The sequence below is a fragment of the Entelurus aequoreus genome, linkage group LG11, assembly GCF_033978785.1.
Source record: "Entelurus aequoreus isolate RoL-2023_Sb linkage group LG11, RoL_Eaeq_v1.1, whole genome shotgun sequence".
Classification (NCBI taxonomy): Eukaryota; Metazoa; Chordata; class Actinopteri; order Syngnathiformes; family Syngnathidae; genus Entelurus; species Entelurus aequoreus.
Genome location: NC_084741.1, coordinates 18,452,711 through 18,478,452, shown reverse-complemented (window position 1 = coordinate 18,478,452; position 25,742 = coordinate 18,452,711). Strand labels below are relative to the sequence as shown.

The following is a 25,742-nucleotide window of genomic DNA, read 5'->3' as shown; positions in this document are numbered from 1 at the left end:
AGTTCCCATTAAAACATCCACATGTTGCACAATGAGATGTAAGCAGGGGATCATGTGTACATTCCTGCAACTTCCTGTTTGTAAAAAATATATTTTTATGAGTATTTATTTAATATACTAACAGCATTTCATGATTAATATTTATAAATTAAGATTCCTAATAAATGACACTAGAATAAGCACACATTTGATTGGTAAATCATAGTGTAACGACCTGGAATTACACTTTATGTGTGGTGTTGGAGTTGTCCGACTTTTTGTGTGGCTGTAAACGCATCAGTGCCATATGTGCATGTGTTGGCGCAAGTGAGAAAGAGCGAGCGGCTGCTGTTGATCTAACAAAGTTGCTTTTGGTCTGGTTTGTACTGCAGAAAATGACCACTTTTGCTAGATATCATTTTTTTTACTAATGTTTTGGTGATGTGTTTTTGGCCGACAATAAAGAGTTTTGCTCAGTAAAGTGATGGATGGAATTCATGTCCTCAAAGCGTCTCGACAGACGTTACAATATTTGAACAATGATGACGAAAACTGTTTTCTCTGTCGTGTCCGTGTCGTGTTGAAAATTGTTACGCGCTTATTTTTTTATTTGATTTTGTGCATGGCATAGATTTGCCGTGCGCAGAGGACGCTTGAGCAGTGCGCAATTGCACAGGCGCGCACCTTAGAGGGAACGTTGCTGTCAATTCTCTTATATACTCTTTCATCCTAGACTTCTAGAGTGTTTGACTATCACATCACTCTAAATGTATAGACTATAAAGTTCACAAACATAAAGAGGGATCCTAGTGGGCCAGGCCAATCTTTCCTTATCTCTAAACTAAAACTGGGGAAATGTGCAGAGTGTTCTGAGCTTCAGACATGATTTTGTGTCAGAATTCTTTGAGGAAAAAATGCCTGGTTAGGCTTTGTGTATGTAAAAATAAAGTTAAAGTACTTATTTGGTTTACAGCTATGTTGTTATTATGCTGTTTGTTACTTATGTATGTTATGTTGCAGCTATTTAAAATAGTTTTGTCAATTTCTTCTGGCCAGAAACAAATTGGCCTTTGTAACATATCTTTGTATTTGTGTGTTGTATGTAGAGCACATTGCTTGGCAGAGTTGAGTGATGCAAATGCATGTCAAGTTGATCAACAGATTGTATTATTCTGCAGTGCAATAACAGTACTGAAATGAAGGCTAAAGGGCATTAATGGGAGCTTTTAAAAAAAAGAAGAAAAAAATAAGTAACTAAATAGTTACTTTTCAAAGTAACGCATTACTTTTTGGTGTAAGTAACTGAGTTAGTAACTGAGTTACTTTTGAAATGAAGTAACTAGTAACTATAACCAGTTACTGGTTTTCAGTAACCAACCCAACACTGAAAATAAGTCACAGTTAAATGAAACGTAGCAGCATTTTTTAAATATTTAGGTCCCGAACAGCAAAAAAATTGCTGTTTATTATTATCCTCTCACTTCGATTGCATTAATTAAACCTTAAAAAGCACGAAAAAGCACACATTTTTGCAGTCAGGTCCGGCAAAAAAAATTTAATATCCATCCGTTTTCTTCCGCTTATCCGAAGTAGGGTCGCGGGGGCAGCAGCCTAAGCAGAGGAGCCCAGACTTCCCCCTACCCAGCTACCTCTTCCAGCTCTTCCCTGGGAATCCCGAGGCGTTCCCAGGCCTGCTGGGAGACGTAAAATTTAAAAATTGAAAATCAAAAATATTAACCCATGCTATTAGATTCACAAATTGTGACGAAAATCGATTTCATGAGAGAACGCACATAAATGTTTTAAGAACCCGTATTTGAAAATAAACAGGAAGTCAGCCAGCTTGGTTTTCGTCGGCCATTTTCCGGCTAAAAACATGGTGTCGTACTTTGCCAAACTCCTCCAAGAGTCTTTGGCCAAATGAGCTGCGGTTAAAGTGACAGATACGAAACAGATGGGCGATGACAAATGACAAAAAAGGCTGGCCACAACATTTTTAACAACACAAGAATGGAAAATTACACAATATGTTAATGCATATGTCAGCAGACTAAATTAGGAGCCGTTGTTTGTTTACTTACTATTAAAAGAGAAAGTTGTCTAGTATGTTCACTATTTTATTTAAGGACAAACTTGCAATAAAAAACATATGTTTAATGTACCCTAAGATTTTTTTGTTAAAATAAAGCCAACAATGCAATTTTTTGGGGTCCCCTTTATTTAGAAAAGTATCGAAAAGTACCGAAAAGTATCGAAATAATTTTGGTACCGGTACCGGTACCGAAATATTGGTATCGGAACAAAACTAATTGGTACAAATGAATTGAATGAATTGAATTGAAGTATTTATTTCAAACCTGCTTTTTTTTACATTTTGGCAGAGACATTTATGCAAGGCTTGAAAAGGGGTTGGATGAAGCAGATGCTTATAATATCCCAACCCCTCTCACTCATTCCACATTTAACATAAACAATATAATACAAGAACAATACTATACAAACAAAAACAAGAAAAGCTCCTGTACACTAACAATACAATAGTACCACTGTTACTTTGAGACAAGACAAGACGAGACAAAACACACACACACACACACACACACACACACACACACACACACACACACACACACACACACACACACACACACACACACACACACACACACACACACACACACACACACACACACACACACACACACACACACACACACACACACATACACATTCACATACACATTCCCAAACACTCTCTGACCATACACCTCTCTCCCATTGCTCGGTGTTGAGGGCATCACTCTCTTTCCTCCTCGTACTTCTTCAGTACTTCTTTTTTAAACAGTCTTTTAAATTGAGTCATGTTAGAACACGTTTTTAACTCTTCCCCTAAGTTGTTCCACAGACTGACTCCACGCACTGAAATGCACATTGACTTTAAAGTTGTTCTAAATTTAGGCAAATATAATTTGTTGTTTCCTCTTAGACTGTACCTATGGTGAGCATCTCTATCCTGGAATAGGTTCTGTATATTGGATGGTAGAGAGATTTGGGATGCCCTAAACATAATTTGAGCAGTTTTAAATTTGATCACATCGTGCAGTTTAAGTTGCTTTAACTCCATGAATAGTGGATTTGAATGATGTCTGTAGTGAACATTGGACACAATCCTAATGGCCTTTTTCTGCAGAGTGACTAAAGGCTGTAGATGAGATTTATAACAATTTCCCCAGACTTCAACACAATAATTTAAATACGACATAATGAATGAATGGTACAATAACAGCAGAGCATTTGTGTTCAATAAATGACATGATCTCCTTATCATTCCAACACATTTAGCAACCTTTGTCCTCAAGTAACTTATATGAGGCTTCCATGATATATTTTCATCTATTACCACCCCTAAGAATGAATTTTGTTGAACATAATCATACATGCATACATATGTATCATCAATAACAATCCTGATGGGTATATTACTTTTTCGATTGCTAAAGAGCATGATTTTGGTCTTCTTTACATTCAGAGACAATTTGTTGGTATTAAACCAAGTTTTTAACTTTATCATCTCCTCAGTTACAGAGGCCAGAAGTTGCTTCATGTCGTCACCTGCACATGTAATGGTTGTATCGTCAGCAAAGAGGATGAACTCCAGCAGTGTTGATACTTTACATATTTCATTGATATACATTATAAATAGTGTGGGTCCTAGTATGGACCCCTGGGGGACTCCACAGGTTATGGTCATGAGTGTAGATTGGTATTGGTCGATCTGAACAATCTGCTGTCTCTCATTCAAGTAGCTCTTCAGCCATTTCCCTGCCACTCCCCTTATGCCATAGTTTTCCAGTTTATTTACCAAAATCTGGTGGTCAATGGTAACGAAAGCCTTTTGCAGGTCAATAAAAATTCCTATAACAAATTTATTCTTCTCGATACCATTAGTAATGTTTTCTATTAAATCACTTAAAGCTAATGAAGTTGACCTATTTTGACGGAACCCATATTGACAATCAGATAATAATTTGTGCTTTTCAATGAAGCCACGGAGTCTATTATCAAATAATTTTTCCAATATTTTTGACAACTGTGGCAGAAGAAATGATAAGGATGATGATGACACTGTACTGGGCGGAGCCTGTTGGTGAAAACTGCTCCTCACCATCACCAATCAAACTGTCATTACGTCACTTTTGATCTGTGCTTCCCAATTATTTACTGTATACGCCCCCTCCTGTAAAGAAGAAAACATTTTGCGTCCTCCCCACCCATCGTGACTGGAAATGGTATAATTTGTCTATAAAATTGTTATAAAGTAATTACACGTCCGCATAACATTGTATCCTTAATTAAATTTAAATTGAAAAAATATACATCAACTTACAACCACTTATTAACATAGTTTTTAGTCTGTAGCGGAAAACATTAAAAAGGGTATCAATTTACCTGAAATAAAAACATATATATTTTAAACTTTACATTTTTAAAATATAACATTTTTTTGACCGACTTGAACCATTTGATACTGAAAAAAATAAAAGGAAATAAAGTCAGTAAATAATACTCAGGAGCACAATACATGAAACAAAATAAAAATTAATAACATAATTTTGCAGATTTTTTTTCTTTTCTTTTTTAATGAAAATGAGTAAGTCAGGATTAGTAACTACAATGAGCACGTTTTGTAATGCACAGCTTTTCCAAGCGGGGTTTAAAGGGGAACTGCACTTTTTTGGGGAATTTTGCCGATCGTTCACAATCACTATGAAAGACATGACGGATGGATTTAAAAAAAAAAAAAAATCTAAATATTAACCTATTAATATTTGTTTACATGATTTTTTTATTTCTCTTTGCTATTTGGGCTTATTGGACCCTAATTAGAATAAAAAGTAAAAAATCATCTTTTGATATGATGTACTTAGTCCATAAGTACACAAACGAGTACTTCATGTGTAGTGACATGCTAATTTTTATTTTTACACTTTTTTTTTCCAAATTCAATTCTATGTTATACTCTTCTGACACCACCAGATGGCAGTATAAGTGTCCATATGTCGGCATAAGAACCCAATTCAGTAGTGTACACAATTTTGGAAATAACAGATAAAAGGTGCTGTCCACGCATGTGGTCACTAAGGCCTTTAGAGGTTAAATAAATGTAAATACAAGTCCCCTTAGCTCTACTTTTCCGCCCATAAAATCCTATAAATAACCATTCTAAAAGTGCCAACAATACTCCATTTACATTTCGGGCCCAAAAGGGACAAGCGGTAGAAAATGGATGGATGGATGGACTTGAATATTAACCAAGTATTAGTGATATTGTTATTATACGTAAGTGCTAACGCAGACTAACTATTTATAGCGCCAACATTATCAGTTCTTGTGTGGCAATGTTTACATCATTAAGTGATCTGCTGCTTCCTCGCTTCCCTGCTCCCTGTAAATGTATTCTAGATCATAAATCATGCCTCTCACCTGAAAAATAGATGGCTGTCTCGGACCTGGAACTGGCCATCTTGGTTTCCGTCCGCCATTTTTAGGCCAAAAACTAGGGTGGTACTTTAACGAACTCCTCCTAGGGACTTTAACCAAATGGAAAGCGGTTAAAATGACAGACATTAGACAGATGGGCCATGATAAATTGCGAAGGAATTTGGCCAAGGGCACAGGATGTGGGCGTGGCCTGGTGCCAAACTGTAATCATGGTTCGCCAGAAAACTTTCAACAGTGAAGTGAATTATATTTATATAGCGCTTTTCTCTAGTGACTCAAAGCACTTTTTACATAGTGAAACCCAATATCTAAGTTACATTTAAACCAGTGTGAGTGGCACTGGGAGCAGGTGGGTAAAGTGCCTTGCCCAAGGACACAACGGCAGTGACTAGGATGGCAGAAGCGGGGCTCGAACCTGGAACCCTCAAGTTGCTGGCACGGCCGAACTATACCGCCCCAGGACCCATTACCTCCCTGCTTGGCACTCAGAATCAAGGGTTGGAATTGGGGGTTAAATCACCAAAAAATGATTCCCGGGCGCAGCCACCGCTGCTGCTCACCTCACCTCCCAGGGGGTGATCAAGGGTGATGGGTCAAATGCAGAGAATAATTTCGCCACACCTAGTGTATTATTTTTCTTTCTTCCGCAGCTTTGCGCACTACTTTGCCCCCCTTAACATGCTTCAAAACTCACCAAATTTTTTACACACATCCAAACTCGGGTACAGCACACTTTAATACAAAAACCTAACCCCAAAAAACAAAATTAAGCTCTAGCGCCCCCTAGGGAAAAAAAAAAAAACTGCCTGTAACTCCCACTAGGAAGGTCGTAGAGACATGAAACAAAAACCTGTATGTAGGTCTCCTTTAGACCTACAACTCATAATGACACATTCTCGGGCGAAAATCAACAGGGAGTTGGCAATTTCCCATTTTATACAAAAATGTACTAAAAACACTGTTTTTTACGTCTTTGACCTCTAATTTGACCCCCTTAAAATACTTCAAAACTCACCAAACTTCTCACACACATCGGGACTGGTGGAAACTGCGATCTAAAAAAAAAACCAAACCCCAAAACTCTAAATTGTGCTCTACATAATTTTTGGAAAAAACAGACAAAAAACTGCTCCTCAGAGAAAAACTCTGACAAAACTGCTTGTAACTTCCGGTAGGAACGTCGTAGAGACATGAAACAAATACCTATATGTAGGTCTTGCCTGGACCTACATTTCATAGATTGACATCCTTCAGCAAAAATCAACAGGAAGTTTGCTATTCCTCCTTCAAAACATAATTTTTGTTACAACCGGTCACCAAACATCAAACGTTATCTCCTCTGAGCGCGTTTGTCGTTTCGGCTTCAAACTGCTACAGGAGAGAGATTGAACCCTTCTGATTAAAAGTTGACGAAAGAGTTGTGATTAGTGCTACCGTTTTGATTTTACGAGCCTTCAAAGACCCGCAGCACTGATGCTGCTGCGGTGCGAAAAATGACAACGAAAATGCAATTAGACCTTCTTTGGCCTCAATACACACAATACCCTATAATGACAATGTGAACTCAGACACAACTTCCTCTAACTCCCAGTACGAATATCGTAGAGACACGAAACAAAAACCTCTATGTAGGTCTCACTCAGGACTACCACTGGACTAAAGTATTGGGACACCTAGGACTACTTATTCCGCAGCTTTGCGCACTACTTTGCCCCCCTTAACATGCTTCAAAATCCAATCGATGGTACTTTGACTTTTTAACTTTAACATTTGTAACTCGGCTCCACAAATTCAGATCTCGATGGGAATTGATTCAAATGATGATGTTGACACCGGAAAGTTCTAGAAGGGTCACCGCCTAGTCGTACCCATTTGTGGTTGGGCGGGGCCTGGCGGACAAAAGTGCTCCTCGCCATCATATTGTCATTACTTGACTTTAAACGATCATCTCTCCTTCCAAACTGATATGAGGTTTTATTAAGTTTGGGGACTGGACCAGACATCCATATCGACAATTTCATTCCACATGCTTCAATCTTCCGAAATTTTTGAAGGGCTTGACCGCATGCGTCACGACTCGCCTCAACCCCGAGTTGCAGAGGGGTGCGAGGGCCCATTCAACACTGCTTGCAGCTTTATTGTATTTGTGCATTTATTTTCTATATTGTTAAAATGCGACACTTTTTTTTTTAGTCGAGGGAAGTTTTCAACTTCTGATGTCACTGCCAAAGCCAAGAAATATGGCACCGCTTTATGGAATGTTTACTGTATTTTCCAGACTGTAAGGCGCACTTAAAATCATTTATTTTCGCCTTATAACCCGGTGCGCCAAATGTACGGAATGATTCTGGTTTTGCTTACCGACCAAGAAGCAATTTTATTTGGTACATGGCGTAATGATAAGTGTGACCAGTAGATGGCAGTCAAACATAAGAGATACATGTAGACTGCACTATGATGGCAATATGACTCAAGTAAACAACACCAACATTTTATATGTTCCATTGAAAATATAGAACATTACACACGGCGCTCAAAAGTCTTATCAAAATGTTTTAGTACGACTTTGTTAAGCTATGAAGCCACACCGTTTGATGTGCTTCAACATAGGAATTATTATGGTGTGTATAAGGCAGGGGTGTCCAAACTTTTTCCACTGAGGGCCGCACACTGAAAAATCAAAGCAAGCGGGGGCCATTTTGATATTTTTTTATTTCACAAACCAATACAATATATGTATAAAAAATATAGATTAAGGCCTCCACTCAGGCTTGATCCCGGGGACCCCAAAGGGTTTTGGTCCAAAAAATATTTAAAATGTGTCATTATTCAGTAATATTATTTCTAGATCAACATTAGGTCTATCTGTCAATATAACGTTTTTAAAGATTTAAGTCGTATGCTCTTTTTGTCAAAGAAAACCCAGTTTTTTTATGGAAAAAAACACAAAATATGCAATATTTTCCCCCAATAAAATTTTTAAGAGGAATATTTCAGATTATATAATAATTGGAGCCTTAAAAAGGTCAATAACTCATAACACCATTGATTTTAATTCATTATTATTTTTTGAGCAATGACACTTAAAAACAAATCGCACAAAAATGATTGGGGAACCAAAAGGGTACTACTCATTAAAGTGTTAAAAAATAAATTATACATTTTTTTTACTGTTTACTTTTAACACAATAATCTCGAGATCAACTTCAGATCTATTCGTCAATTATACGTTGTATTGTTGTTTATGTTTTTTGTTCGTTTTAGGCCCTTCTTTAAAAAAATTAAAAAAAGCTAAATTTTTTATATGGCAAACACAAAGTATGCAACATTTTCCCCAAAAAATATCTCAAAATGCAATATTTAATGTGATGTAATTGGAGCCTTGGATAGGTCAATAATTCATAATAACATTGATTTTGATTCATTATTATTTTTTAAAGAACGAAACAGCCTGCATGGCAGCTTTGTGTTATTAGAGTAAACATTGCAACATTTTCTTGTTGCATTTCACCTGTTTGGTCTATCATACCACTTTTTATGTTTTTAATTTTTTTAATCGTATTTTAAAATGGCCTGTGGGGCCATTAAAAAATGACCTGCGGGCCGCAAATGGCCCCCGGGCCGCACTTTGGACATCCCTGGTATAAGGTAAGACATATTATCTGGCGTTTTGTTTCACAAAATTATGCAAAAGCAACTTTTCTTACCTTCTGGTACCTGCTGATCTGTATTTGGGATCTGCATAAATCCTGAAAAATTGCGCGCGTCCACCTTTGTGGTCCGTGCCGACACCGTAGTCGATAAGCTTCTTCTTTTTCTCTATCTTCTTGTTATGGGACATTCATCCTCCACTGTTGCCATTTCTCTAATATAAAGTAGTGTAAAGTTCTTACTTATATCTGTCAGTAAACTCGCCATGAAAGCGCTAAAACATACCGGTGTAGTGAGTTTACATTATTCACCCAAGGAACTTTAGTTATTAGAGAGTTCCGGTCGGACTGTTTTTTCACGGGATACATTTCCGGTGTTGTTGTTGTTTCTGGATGAGGAGATGCTGCTCCGTTTTTGATTGAAGTAAAGTCTGAATGTCATTAAAACAGTTAGCGCCATCTTTTGACACTTCTTCCACTCCCGTCCTTGCACGCTACACCGCTACAACAAAGATGACGGGGAGAAGACGTAAATAAGACGCATACGGAAGCGACTGTCAGAAAGCGGCTTGAAGATGATCTGTAAAACATCATCTATGCAACATTTTGACCAAAGAACCACCATTACATGTTATGTAGACCACAAGAAAGTCTTTTACATTTAGAAAAAAAATATATATATATGACTCCTTTAATGCGCCCTATAATGCGCCTTTTGTATGAAAAAAGATCAAAAATAGACCATTGATAGGCAGTGCGCCTTATAATCCGGTGCGCCCTATGGTCCGGAAAATACGGTACAATGAAAACACATTCAGTGTTTTACTATGGCCACTATTTCAGATTAATTCCCACCAACGGAGTAATATTTGTGTAAATTACATTTCAACTAATACTAGTGATTGTTTCCTTGATAAAAATTTAAAAAAAAAAATAATAATGAGTCAGTCTTTTGAGCAGCTCTTTTAAAAGAACGACTACTCAAGATTCGGCTCCCTTCAAAGAGCCATGAATCATATCTCTACTGTTTTGTCCCCTGGATCACGATAGCATCACAATCACGTTAGAAGTGGGCTTATTTTGCACTATTGTTTTTTTTATGCTCAAACAATCATATTTAATCAAAATAAATACTTATCATCTCATTGTGTTGATATTGTTACATTGTCGAGTTAATATATGTTGATATTTTGTTGATTTTTTTGGTTTGCCAAAAATCTTTGTCCTGTGTTGTATTGATTATAATTATGATTAACAAATTAAAAGCAACTTTCGGTTAAAAAATATTGATGTCGATATTGTATTTTTAAACTTTTTTACCTCGGGGTCCAACTTTTCCACGACAGAGAGGGCCCAGTGCCCACTCAAATATTAACACTGAATTAGTCACTCTTGATTGTATTAATTATATATAACCTACTTACAGTTTAACAAGAAAAGACTAGTCAAATGGTACAAAACCATGTGTAAATTAGAGATGGGATTTATGGCTCTTTGAAGGGGGCCGGATCTTGAGGAGCCCTTCCTTTAAAATAACCGTTCAAAAACCGGCTCGTTCTTGTATTTATTTGTTTTTTAAGTAAATTGTTTTCATCAAGGAAACAATCATTCGTGGCAGTAATAAGATAAAAGATTGGTCAATAAATCAAAATGCATGCATAAATCCAAACTTTTTCCACTGAGGGGCGCACACTAAAAAATAAAAGCATGTGAGGGCTTTTTTATTATTATTATTATTATTATTCTTTTTTTTTTTTAAACCAATACCACATATACTGTAGTAATAATAATAATAATAATAATAATAATGAATTGCATTTGTTACGCACTTTACATTTGTTAAAATCTCAAAGTGCTAAAAAGTATTACAAATAAAAATAGAAAGTAAGAATATATAATAAAAAAAATAAAAATAGAAATGAATCATGACACACACTAGATAAAACAACAATACTGTAGGGCTCCTCTTAATTTTGGTGAACATTAAAAGTCCCAGGGACCCAAAAGGGTCTCATTCATTAACGTGTAAAAAGCATGTCTTACATTATTATTAATATTATTTTTGTTTTACTTACTTACTAACTATACAATATCATACCCTAATACCCTACTGTGCAATATTACCCTTCGAGTGCAATACATCCGACACTGATTGTTATTTATTACTCCGGTACTCTTGTCTTGCTCTGTATATTGTACAGTATTTTGTATTTTGTCTAGTGTTTTGTATATTGTACAGGATTTTGTATTTTGTATAGTGTTTTGTATATTGTACAGGATTGCTTATTATTTTTATTGGATAGTATTCTGTTTATTTCAATTCTTAGTTTTATCTTTATTACCTCTTGTGTAATTTATTTGTATCCCATTATTATATATAATATAATGACAATAAAGTACATTGTATTCTATTCTATTCTATTCAATTCTATATCTATAAATCAACTTCAGATCTTACCGTTGACATAAAGTACTTTTTTTAAAAAGTGTTATGCCTTTTTTTTTGGTCAAAAACACTCTTTGTTTAATAGGAAAAACACAAAATATGCAGTATTTTCCCACAGAAAATATTTCAAAGTGGAATATTTATTGTGAATTGTTTGGAGCATTAAATAATTTAACAGTTCATAACAACATTGATTTTCGTTCGTTAATATTTTTTTTACAATGACAGTTAAAAAAAATAAATCTGATAAAATTAGCCGCGGGTCGCACTTTGGACACCCCCGCATTACACCAATATAAACACCCAAGGAGAGAAATATATTTAAAATATTGACAATCTAATTTGGCTTTTGTTTTCATTGTAAACATTCCACAAGATGGTGCCATTTCCCCATTCTTTGAGAGTGACGTCACTGTGTTCGCTACACCTTGCATGTTAGTACCCCCGCGGATTGCGCGGAAGTGCGTCCAAATGCGACGTTTCCTTTGACTTTTGATCATTTAGTTTTCTTTTCCAGGCACTAATATGTATTTATAATTCCGAATACAACCACTAAAAGACCGGAGTAGGTCCAGGTGCCTATTAAACTCTTCCACCCACTGCCTGGGTGAGTGCGTGCGCGTTCACGTGAATAGAACCTTCTGGCACGACTCTTAACTCGGGGATGTAATTACTCCTTCAATAAATAAAACCAATAAAGCTGATTCTTATTGTTATTCTGTGAGGGCAGCGTGGGCAACTTGCATTCGGAACAGCTCTCAAACGAACGAAATACAACTGACAATCGGTTCCCATCGTTCACTTAGAAAAGCCGTTCAAAAAACTCAACTTGTTTGCGAACGTCACATCTGTAGTGTTAAACACTAAGATTATTATCAAGGTTTAGGACAGGCTGATCACAAAAGAAATACTAATCAAATATACTGGGGAAAAAAAAGGGACTCATAAAATCTGATGAAAAACTAATTATGCAGGGCTAAAATAAATACAGTGTAACTCCATTAATAATAAATATTAATAATATATATGTTTCTTAAATAAACGTGTCAGTGAAATAAAGTGAACATGAAAACAGAGCTTCACCACTTTAAACATATTTTTTTTGCACTTAGGAAACTTCTCTACGACTTTAGCTCCAGACTTCTTCTGTTTGTTTGACATTGTCATCACCACCACAACTGGTGGAAAAGTGTATTACAACTCAGTGCCGCTTGATTGGTTGATTGAAACTTTTATTAGTAGATTGCACAGTACAGTACATATTCCGTACAATTGACCACCAAATGGTAACACCCCAATAATTTTTTCAACTTGTTTAAGTCGGGGTCCGCTGCTGAGAAACAGACATTCTTTGGCGGCCCTGTAGGTTGTCAGGACTGGGTCTATGGCGTGGTTTGTTCTCCCAGAAGGCAATGGAAAGTTGGCGCGTGCAAGACGTGAATTTAAATAAATTTTTAATTGTAACTCAAAAAAAGTACAAACAAAAGGCGCTCACAGTGGAGGTACAAAATGACTATGAAAACAAAACACTAGCACAAAGGCAGAACTAGGACATAAAACAAACTTGCAAACTAAGGCTTGAATAAAGAAAACTTACTTGGAACCAGAACAGGACATGAAAAAGACCAGCATGGATCATGAGGGTGAACAGAGTGGCAGGAGTGTGTGTGATGTCGCCAGGACGAACAACAGAAACAGAAAAGCTTATATAGTAGCATGATCAGTGAAAACAGGTGCGTGACTCTAACCGTGAACAGGTGCGTGACATGACAATGTGAACCAGGTGAAACTAATGGTTGCTATGGTGACGAATAAAAGTGCACAAAAAGTCCAAAACCAAATCCGAACATGACTAAAACAAAACATAATCACAGACATGACAGAGCCCCCCCCTTACGGACAGATCCCAGATGTCCAAAACAAACAAAACAAGGCAGGATCGAGAGTCATGGGAGGGCGGGAGGGGGACATGGCGGTGGGTCGCCAGACCAGGTGTCCCCGAATCCACCGGGGCAGGATCAGGTGGCGGCGACGCGTAGACCGCCGCTGTACCTGACGAGGTGGGCGACCCGGGAATGGCCATATCCATGGCCGACGAGGAGGTGGGCGCACTTGGCGTGGCGGCCGACCAGGTAGTGGCCACAACCGTGGCCGACGAGGAGGTCGGCGTACCTGGCGTGGCGGACGCCCATGGACTGGCCACATCCATGGCCGACGAGAGGCAGGCGCTTCGTCGACGTGGCAGTCGCAGATGACGAAGCTTGGCGTGGTGCGTCGGGCGGAAAAGCTTGGCGTGGCGTGTCCTGGCAGCGTGGGTCTTGGTCTTGGCAGCGTGGGTCTTGGTGTTGGTCTTGGCAGTCTTGGTCTTGGCAGTCTTGGCGTTGGTCTTGGTAGTCTTGGCAGTCTTGGTAGTCTTGGCAGTCTTGGCAGTCTTGGTAGACTTGGTAGTCTTGGTCTTGGCAGTCTTGGTCTTGGGGTGGTGTGTCTTGGACTTGGCGTGAGGGGTCTTGGACTTGGCGTGAGGGGTCTTGGACTTGGTCTTGGCTTGAGGGGTCTTGGACTTGGTCTTGGCTTGAGGGGTCTTGGACTTGGTCTTGGCTTGAGGGGTCTTGGCGTGGAGCTGCGACTGGCGGCACTTGGCGTCGTGGAGCTGCGACTGGCGGCACTTGGCGTCGTGGAGCTGCGACTGGCGGCACTTGGCGTCGTGGAGCTGCGACTGGCGGCACTTGCCGTCGTGAAGCTGCGACTGGCGGCACTTGGCGTCGTGAAGCTGCGACTGGCGGCACTTGGCGTCGTGAAGCTGCGACTGGCGGCACTCGGCGTCGTGAAGCTGCGACTGGCGGCACTTGGCGGCGTGAAGCTGCGACTGGCGGCACTTGGACGCGTGAAGCTGCGACTGGCGGCACTTGGCAGCGTGAAGCTGCGACTGGCGGCACTTGGCGGCGTGGAGCAGGTAGCGGAACTTGGCGTGGAGCTGCGACAGGTGCCTGGCGTGGAGCAGGTACTGGTGGCGCTTGGCGTGGTGGAGCTTGGTGTGGAGCTGGGCGTGGAGCAGGTGGAGGTGGCCTAGCTGGAGGCTGTGGCTTGGCAGGTCGAAAGACTGGTGGTGGCGGCCGTGCTGGTGGCTGTGGCTTGGCAGGTCGAAAGACTGGTGGTGGCGGCCGTGCTGGAGGCTGTGGCTTGGCGTGACGAAGAGCGACCCCACCTGAACAGTCCCCATCCCTAGCCCCCCCCTCAAGGAGCGGATCCCAGACGCGCTCCCTGCGGTCTGGAACCGTCTTTTGGGGTGGGTGGAGGGAGGTCAGGAGGGGGGCAGAATCTTCCCCTTTAAATTGTCCCAAACGTATTTCCTTATCCCCCACCTGGGGTTGTGTGGGCGGATAAAAAGAAACATTTTGTGACGGGGGCGGGGTTTGAGTCTTGGGGGGCGGGGCATGAAATCTGGGTGACTGTGATTGACTAGACCTGATGTTCAAGATCATGTTTTGGTAGTGCTTTATCTTGTTCTTTGAGTCTTTTGTTGGAGGTGAGTGATCAAAAGAAAAAGTATTGAAAAAAAAATCCTGGTCTGTGACGTCATCAGGGCGAAGCCGGGCTGGCTGCTGCTTGCTTCCGCCCGGAGGGGGAGGGGCTTGTGGGAGCGGCGTGTCCTGCCGGCTTGCGGAAGTCTTTCCTCGTCCTTGGCGACGCTTCCGGGACGGGAACGACGCGCCGATCGGCACCAGCTTTCCCCCATTACCCCACATCATCCCCCTGCGCTCCCTGGGGGAAAAGCGCAGCGTCTCGGTCTCCATGGCGCGCAGCACCTCCCAAGAAGCCTCATCCAAACTGTCCAACTTTCTTGCGGGAGAATTTTTCTGCTGGCGTCCTACTGTCACGACTGGGTCCCTGGCGTGGTTTGTTCTCCCAGAAGGCAACGGAAAATTGGCGCGTGCAAGACGTGAATTTAAATACATTTTTAATTCTAACTCAAAAAAAGTACAAACAAAAGGCGCTCACAGTGGAGGTACAAAACGACTATGAAAACAAAACACTAGCACAAAGGCAGAACTAGGACATAAAACAAACTTGCAAACTAAGGCTTCATTAAAGAAAACTTACTTGGAACCAGAACAGGACATGAAAAAGACCAGCATGGATCATGAGGGTGAACAGAGTGGCAGGAGTGTGTGTGATATCGCCAGGACGAACAACAGAAACAGAAAAGCTTATATAGTGACATGATCAGTGAAAACAGGTGCGTGACTAACCGTGAACAGGTGCGTGACATGACAATGTGAACCAGGTGAAACTAATGGTTGCTATGGTGACAAATAAAAGTGCACAAAAAGTCCAAAACCAAATCCGAACATGACTAAAACAAAACATAATCACAGACATGACATAGGTTAAGAAACACTAGTATAGTATACAACAAAGAACACACACACACATATATATATATATATATATATATATATATATATATATATATATATATATATATATATATATATATATATATATATATATATATATATATATATATATATCCAGCTGATATATATATATATATATATATATATATACTGTATATGAATATATATATATATATATATATATATATATATATATATATATATATATATATATATATATATATATATATATATATATATATATATATATATATATATATATATATATATATATATATATATATATATCAGCTGGATAGGCAAGACCCCTCATGATACACCCGCCTACCTCAGGTTGAACACAAAACAAATAGAGTCATACCGGCTCAGACGTCACCCGAGTCAACAAAGTCTAACCAACCAGACATAGTGGTGGTGGACAAAGAGCAGAAAAGGGTGGTGGTTATAGATGTTGAAATCCCAGCTGACACCAACATCAGGAAGAAGGAACACGGAAGGAACAAAGCTACCATGAATTGATTTACGTGGACCCTGACTTAAACAAGTTGAAAAACTTATTCGGGTGTTACCATTTAGTGGGCGATTGTACGGAATATGTACTGTACTGTGCAATCTACTGATAAAAGTCTCAATCAATCAATCAAAACGGGAAAGTTGAGAAGTACCAAGGGTTGAAAGAGCAGCTGGAACGGATGTGGACGGTCAAGGCGAGCGTGGTCCCCGTGGTAGTGGGGGCGCTCGTAACAGCAACCCCCAAACTGGGAGAGTGGCTCCAACAGATCCTAGGAACAACATATGAAGCCTCAGTCCAGAAGAGCACAGTCCTAGGAACGACCAAGATACTGTGCAGAACCCTTAAACTACCAGGCCTCAGAGGCCTTGTGCAATACTAAGATATTCAAATAATGCAGTATACATCGCCGCTAATTTCTAGCTGCCGACTTCAGCGCTAATCGCTATCTATCTTAAGTGCTAACATGACTATATACCAATTGAATAGAATGGACTTTATTGTCATTATATTTGCATATAACGAGATTAAGGACTCCAACTTAAGGTGCGGTAGAGGGAACAAATATGGGGTAAAAATAAATTACACAACAGGTAATAAAGAAAAAAACTAACAATTGAAATAAACAGACTACTATTCAATACAAATAATAAGCAATCCTGTACAATGTACAAAAAACTGTAGAAATACAAAATACTGTACAATATACAGAACAGGACAAGAGTACCGGAGTAATAAATAGCAATAGAGTATCATTATTTGTTCATGTGACATCCATATTGAAGACACGCGTCCTAGAGGAAAAGTGAACATCGAGGTTCTGTACCATTCCAAAAAGTGGCTTTAAACATTATCAAATATAACATAAAAAGCTTAAAAGGGCTTTGATTCTTTATGGGTGCCATTGTTGCGATACGGATATTGCTACTTTGATCTCACCTTTCATCTTCACACACACACACACACCCGTCGGATGAAAAAAAGGAACATACGGCATTTTTTGTCATGGAATACGTTTGCGTGTGAAAGCAAAAGTGTTTATATATTGTTTATTAGCCCAGGCGCCTTTTTCTATTAACCCTTTGTATATTGTAGGAATAAAGTGGTTAACAGATTCTATTGGATATTACACTAAATTCACATTGTTACCAGTCGAGTACCCGCACTCTTTTACTATGAAGCCACGCTGTTGTAACACGTGGCCTGGCATTGTCTTGCTGAAATAAGCAGGGGCGTCCATGGTAACGTTGCTTGGATGGCAACATATGTTGCTCCAAAACCTGTATGTACCTTTCAGCATTAATGGTGCCTTCACAGATGTGTAAGTTACCCATGTCTTGGGCTCTAATACACCCCCATACCATCATAAATGCTGGCTTGTCAACTTTGCGCCTATAACAATCCGGATGGTACTTTTCCTCTTTGTTCCGCAGGACACGACGTCCACAGTTTCCAAAAACAATTTGAAATGTGGACTCGTCAGACCACAGAAAACTTTTCCACTTTGCATCAGTCCATCTTAGATGAGCTCGGGGCCAGCGAAGCCGGCTGCGTTTCTGGGTGTTGTTGATAAATGGCTTTGGTTTTGCATAGTAGAGTTTTAACTTGCACTTACAGATGTAGCGACCAACTGTAGTTGCTGACAGTGGCTTTCTGAAGTGTTCCTGAGCCCATGTGGTGATATCCTTTACACACTGATGTCGCTTTTTGATGCAGTACCGCCTGAGGGATCGAAAGTCTGTAATATCATCGCTTACGTGCAGAGATTTCTCCAGATTCTCTGAACCGTTTGATGATATTAGATGGTGAAATCCCTAAATTCCTTGCAATAGCTCGTTGAGAAATGTTGTTCTTAAACTCTTCGACAATTTGCTCACGCATTTGTTGACAAAGTGGTGTCCCTCGCCCCATCCTTGTTTGTGAATGACTGAGCATTTCATGGAAGCTGCTTTTATACCCAATCATGGCACCCACCTGTTCCCAATTAGCCTGTTCACCTGTGGGATGTTCCAAATAAGTGTTTAATGAGCATTCCTCAACTTTCTCAGTCTTTTTTGCCACTGGTGCCAGCTTTTTTGAAACATCTTGCAGGCATCAAATTCCAAATGAGCTAATATTTGCAAAAAATAAAGTTTCCCAGTTCGAACATTAAATATCTTGTCTTTGCAGTCTACTCAATTGAGTATACGTTGAAAAGGATTTGCAAATAATTGTATTTTATTTTATTTACATTTACAAAACGTGCCAACTTCACTGGTTTTGGACTTCCTCACTTATAATACATAGCTGACACTGTTTTTAGCATTTTTTTAAATTTTTTATAAAAAAAATAGAATAGGCCCTGCATACTTTCTTTTTAACATGCGGGCGGCCCTTGGTGGAAAAAGTTTGGACACCCCCTGAACTACAGTTTTAATATTTTTGATCTGAGGATTGATATATTTCAGTATTGATTTGCACATCCTCGTCAGTTTCCTGTATGGAGACCCCACGCTGCAAAAAGTCAGTGTTCAAAAACAAGAAAAAAAAATACAAAAATGAGGGGTATTTTACTTGAACTAAGCAAAATGATCTGCCAATAGAACAAGAAAATTTGGCATGTCAAGATTTTCCAAAACAAGTAAAATTAGCTAACCTCAATAAACCCAAAAATACCTTAAAATAAGTATATTCCCACTAATAACAAGTGCACTTTTCTTGATAGAAAAAAAAGAGACCTTTTTGCTCAATATGTTGAAAAATATTCTTAAATTAAGTAAACGCTAGTGCCATTATCTTGACATAATGATATGCGCTCGGCATTACATTTCTTGAAACCAGCAAACTTATACTAAAAACTAATTTATTGTTCTTAATGGAAAGGCAACAAGGCAACCGCTTGTTACTCTCGGGGTCTCCTAGCCGCTCAAGCAAGTCATATGGTCTAAAAATGCATTTTTCCATCGATAACATGACATCATCACGCCAAGTGCGTGCTCTTTCAGTCAATTAGTGCGCATATATACAGCCCGGGCCCCGGCCGAATTTTTTAAAATTGTATTTTTGAGGAATTTATCTGAATGTGAATAAACTATTTCTGTTCAAAATTGTTTGAAATGTCACATGTTAAATATTAGTTTACTGTACTACTATAAAAGTGCATATTTTCTCTTGTTTCATTGAAAATAAAACAGCAAAGTCCATTTGGCTGTCATCTGTTTTAATTATGAGACACAATTGTGTCAAAGTCATGATTTTTTTTGTTCATGCTTGAAATAAGAAATTATTACTTTGAAAAAGCAGTTTTATACTTGTGAGTAGGGATGTCCGATAATGGCTTTTTGCTGATATCCGATATTGTCCAACTCTTAATTACCGATACCGATATCAACCGATACAGATATATACAGTCGTGGAATTAACACATTATTACGCCTAATTTGGACAACCAGGTATGGTGAAGATAAGGTCCTTTTTAAAATAATTAATGAAATAAAATAAGATAAATAAATTAAAAACATTTTCTTGAATAAAAAAGAAAGTAAAACAATATAAAAACAGTTACATAGAAACTAGTAATTAATGAACATGAGTAAAATTAACTGTTAAAGGTTAGTATTATTAGTGGACCAGCAGCACGCACAATCATGTGTGCTTACGGACTGTATCCCTTGCAGACTGTATTGATATATATTGATGTATAATGTAGGAACCAGAATATTAATAACAGACAGAAACAACCCTTTTGTGTGAATGGGGGAGGGAGGTTTTTTGGGTTGGTGCACTAATTGTAAGTGTATCTTGTGTTTTTTATTTTGATTTAATAAAAAATAAATAAAATAAACGATACCGATAATAAAAAAAACAATACCGATAATTTCCGATATTACATTTTAAAGCATTTATCGGCCTTGTGAGTGTTGACACTGCTTTGCAACAGTTGATATTCTAGTTTCAAGCATGTTTTACTCAATATAGGTCATCAAATCTCAGCAACACGCTGTAATATCTTACTGAGATCATTTAGGACCAAAACCCTTAAAACAAGTAAAACACTCAAACATAAAATCTGCTTAGTGAGAAGAATTATCTTATTAGACAGAAAATAAGCAAATATCACCCTTATTTGAGATATTTCATCTTACTTAGATTTCAGTTTTTGCAGTGCAGTGTTGTGTCTTTGTAGATTTTTGGTCCCACAGAGTTCATGACATCTTTTGCAATGAAAAGTAAACCGGTGCAGTACCATAGAGGTATCAGCAGAGGGGGCTGCTGCAACCTGCACTAGGAGGATCTTGACAAGCCAAACATGTTTTCCTCCCAACTGTTGTCCCCCCACGCCGGGGGAAGGGAGTATTTACTGGCTGACAATGAACACGTGGCCTTCAACCCCGCACACACACACATGCAGAAAGACCAGGGTGTGGCGGGGGTTATCGGCACCACGTTCGAAAACACAAGTGAAAGTTGCTCTTGAAGGAAACAACAAAGAAGTCTGGAAAAACAAAACTGTTTATTAAAACAACAACAAAAAGGGCCCTGAATACTCAGGAACAATATCAGATACTTCGTTACGAAGCAATCGTGCATTTTTCTTTTTACACGGAGCACAAATACAAAAAAAAAGAAGAACAAAAACAGCAGAACCCCTCTGTTGGAATTCCAAAAAAGGTGAAAGCACCACAAAAGTGTCGTCACGTGACAGTCGACCCTTCCCCCAGCCCCCCAATTTACAAGCATTACAAACATCAGCCACAGTAACAAGCCCTGTGGGAAATGGCTGTGCTTCCTCCTTTACAAGTGGAGGATCTCGGGGTGCACAGAATTTTAAAAAAAAATCGATTCACATCCAAATCGCGATTCTTCGATTTAACAATCAATTTTTTAAAAAGCCATTTTTAAGCAACCTGAAAGGAGCTTTTCTAAACTGCTTTGAAAAAAAGTTCCATTGTAATAATTGAACCAACTAATACATTGCCAGAATCCATTCTGAATCGAATAGTCACCCCTGGGGAAATCGGATGGAATCGTTCGGTGCCCCCCCCCGAGGATCCAGGCCACGGCCAGGCAGGTTGGACCACCGTGTGTCTGGTTGAGGTTTAACCGGTGAGAATAGCTGCTCCGAGGGAAGTTCAAAGGAGAAGAAACTAGTAACTCAGTGACAAGGGGAGGATGGAACACTTCCTTCCTCCAACCGCCAGATTTTAGAGTGTAAACAAAATGGCCAAACACTACACCACCCTCAGCCCGCACGTGGTTTTGTTCCGGAAACAACCCAAACCCCTCCAAAACACACCACGAACTAACAATCAATGGTATCAAATGGGGAAATAATAACAACACAAATACACGTTTACGTGGCTTTTTCACGAAAACACGCGTCACGGTTTTTTTTAAGATACAGAAATGTAAACGTCATCGTTGATGTTATGAAATGAATGCTAAGGGAGGAAGTGTCGACGATCCCGGTGCGTTCGAGCTCCCGTGACACGCCCGGTGGCGTCTGAGCTCCGGGAGATTTTCAAACATAAACAAAAGGTTAGCCGGAAAAAGCATCTCGATTTGTGTGAATTTTTTCGTGCACCTGAAGAATGGAAACCATGTTGTGATTAAAAAAAAAAAAGAGGCTTTCTATATGGTAAAAAAAAATAAACAAGGGTTAGCCGGGCGGCTGAAATGGATGAAAATGAATGAAAAAAAAAAACACGGCTACCAGTCTTGTGAGTTTGACTCTCAGTCTCTTGTGTGGAGAAGCAGGGTTATCCAGAAGGAACCGGCCTAGGCCCTGGAACCAACCCTAACCCCTCCAAAACACACCACGAACTAACAATGAATGGTTTTAAAGGGGGAAATAATAACACAAAATACAGGTTTACGTGGCTTTTTCAAGAAATACGCATCCGGACACTCCCGTTTTCTTAAGATACAAGAAATGTAAACGTCATTGTTGATGTTATTAAATGAATGTTGATGATCCCGGCGTATTGGAGCTAATGTGACCCGCCCGGTGACGTCTGAGCTCCGGGAGATTTTCAAACATAAACAAAGGTTAGCATTTTTTTAGAATTGTTGTTGAAATAAAGTTGAAGAAAAACATTTAAAAAATTAAATGTTTTAAAAAAAAAGACAAAATAAACAAGGTTAGCCTTTTTTTTTTTTAGAATTGTTGTATCATGTTGTTGTTGAAATAAAGTTGAGGAAAACAAAAACAAGGTTAGCCTTTTTTTTTTAGAATTTTTGTATCATATTGTTGTTGAAATAAAGTTAAAGAAAAACGTACCAAAAAAATAAAAATAAAAAAAATAAACAAATAAAGTTGAAGAAAAACGTACAAAATAAAATAAAAATAAACAAGGTTAGCCTTTTTTAGAACTGTTGTATCATATTGTCGTTGAAATAAAGTTGAAGAAAAACGTACAAAAAAAAATAAATAAAAAAAATAAACAAAGTTGAAGAAAAACGTACAAAAAAATTTAAAAATTTTTTTTAAAAATAAAAATAAACAAGGTTGGCCTTTTTTAGAACTGTTGTATCATATTGTCGTTGAAATAAAGTTGAAGAAAAACAAAAATTTCAAAAATAAACAAGGTTAGCCAGGCGGCTAGCAGGCGAGGCTGACGCGACATTCCTGACAAAATGGATGAAAATGAATGAAAAAAAGAAACTACCAGTCTTGTGAGTTTGACGCTCAGTCTCTTGTGTGGAGGAGCAGGGTCCCTCCAGGAGGAACCGGCCCGGGGGGTCCTTGAGTGTGTCTGTGTGTGTGTGGCCGGATCAGCAGGGCACGTTGTCCGCCGCCTTGGGGAAGTCTCCACAGTCCGCGGCCGGGAACTGCAGCCTCCTCACGGCCTCTTTAATCAAGTTCCCGGACAAGATGAGCTCCTGGAGCAACCGGTGCGGGTCGTCCTCGTCGGCGTGCGTCCTCTTTTTGCTCCACGGTTTGATTTGGTCCCATTCCGTCTCGCTCGACCCGGGGATGTGGTACGGGCTCGCCCGGCTGCTCCCGCGGTTCCGTAGCCTCATGCAGCAGCCTTGGCGTTTCTGAGCCGCCGCCGCCGTCGTCGTCGTCGTCGAACCGCCGACGACAAAGTTGGCCGCCGGCTTGACCGCGTCGGCGAGTCCGTGCAGACACGACACGGCCACGGTCTTCTTCTGGTGGCCGCCGCTATTGTTGTGGAGCTGCAGCGCCTCGCCGATCTTCGTCACCAGCGCGTCCACTTCCTTGGAGCCCACCGTGACGGACTGCTCCAGGAAGATGTAGTTCTCCTTCCGACAAGGCATGGCGACGGCCCCGTGGATGTAGGCGAGTGGGTTTTTTGTATTTGTTTTTTTGTTGTCGTCGAGGCCGGATGAGAGCTGCCACGCTCCCGCACCGCTCCTTGCTCTCCCACGCCGCTCCGCAGCCCAACAGGCTCGCTTCATTTGTAAACAATGGATGACGTGTCGGCTGGACCGTACCAAGTCGCGCTCGCCGGAGGGGGTTCGTTCAAAACAAAACAATCTCAATCGCCGCGTACAAATGTCGTGGCGAATAATAACTGCGATTTTTTAAACACTCGTAATATTAATACAATTTATAAACTACTTTAATCCACACGTATTGTCATTTGTTGTTTTGTTTACGAGCGTGTGCACAACCGGGCACCCCTCCGGTGTTGTACTCGTCTTGCCAAATGGACGTTACATAACTTGTAACTGTCTGTCAAGGGAGACCAAACAAAGCACATTTTTAGTTACAAGGGACAAAACCGCCCCTTGAACATTCTCCTCTTAAAAGGATAGCAGCATACATGTGAGCGGGAACATATTCCAAAACAACATATGTTGTTTGTTTTTTTGTTTTTTTTAAAACAACAACATTGTTTGAGCCAAAATGGCTGTAATTGTGGAAAATGCATTTACTCAGCTAGATTGACATTTTCAGACTGTGTACAACGAACATGAATAATATAACATTTAAAAAAGTAAATTGCTATAAACATCCCAATATGTATTATCCCATACTTGTGTATCAATATTGTGTTATCCTGTTATTTACATAGTCACATGTACGGTACACACTGTAGTTTACACACATAATACATAAACACTTCTAACCTTGCACACATGTGTACACTATATATATATATATATATATATATATATATATATATATATATATATATATATATATATATATATATATATATATATATTAGGGCTGAAACTAACGATTCATTTGATAATCGATTAATCTGTCAATTATTACTTAGATTAATCGATTAATAATCGGATAAAAGAGACAAACTACATTGCTATCCTTTCCAGTATTTTATTGGGAAAAAAACAGCATACTTATTTTGATTATTGTTTCTCAGCTGTTTGTACATGTTGCAGTTTATAAATAAAGGTTTATTAGAACAAAATAAAATAAATCAAATAAAACTGCCTCTATAGCATAGATCCAACGAATCGATAACTAAATTAATCGATTTAATCGATTAGTTGTTGCAGCCCTAATATATATATATATATATATATATATATATATATATATATATATATATATATATATATATATATATATATATATATATATATATATATATATATACACTACCGTTCAAAAGTTTGTGGAATAGCCTTCATTTCTAAGAACAAGAATAGACTGTCGAGTTTCAGATGAATGTTCTCTTTTTCTGGCCATTTTGAGCATTTAATTGACCCCACAAATGTGATGCTCCAGAAACTCAATCTGCTCAAAGGAAGGTCAGTTTTGTAGCTTCTGTAACGAGCTAAACTGTTTTCAGATGTGTGAACATGATTGCACAAGGGTTTTCTAATCATCAATTAGCCTTCTGAGCCAATGAGCAAACACATTGTACCATTAGAACACTGGAGTGATAGTTGCGGGAAATGGTCCTCTATACACCTATGTAGATATTGCACCAAAAACCAGACATTTGCAGCGAGAATAGTCATTTACCACATTAGCAATGTATAGAGTGTATTTCTTTAAAGTTAAGACTAGTTTAAAGTTATCTTCATTGAAAAGTACAGAGCTTTTCCTTCAAAAATAAGGACATTTCAATGTGACCCCAAACTTTTGAACGGTAGTGTATATACACATGTACCCTATTTTTTGGAGTATAAGTCGCTCCGGAGTATAAGTCGCACCGGCCGAAAATGCATAATAAAGAAGGAAAAAAACATATATAAATCAGGCTGGAGTATAAGTCGCCTTTTTTGGGGAAATTTATTTGATAAAACCCAACACC

At 39.0% G+C, this 25,742-nt stretch overlaps 1 protein-coding gene across 1 annotated transcript; it reads right to left on the bottom strand.

The window, feature by feature from the left end:
- Nucleotides 1-20,979: 20,979 nt before the first annotated feature.
- On the bottom strand, nt 20,980-23,882 carry gbp (glycogen synthase kinase binding protein). Its single transcript, XM_062064147.1, has one exon. The coding sequence runs from the start codon at nt 23,764-23,766 to the stop codon at nt 23,260-23,262; it is 507 nt and encodes a 168-aa protein (XP_061920131.1). The 5' UTR covers nt 23,767-23,882; the 3' UTR covers nt 20,980-23,259.
- Nucleotides 23,883-25,742: the final 1,860 nt, after the last annotated feature.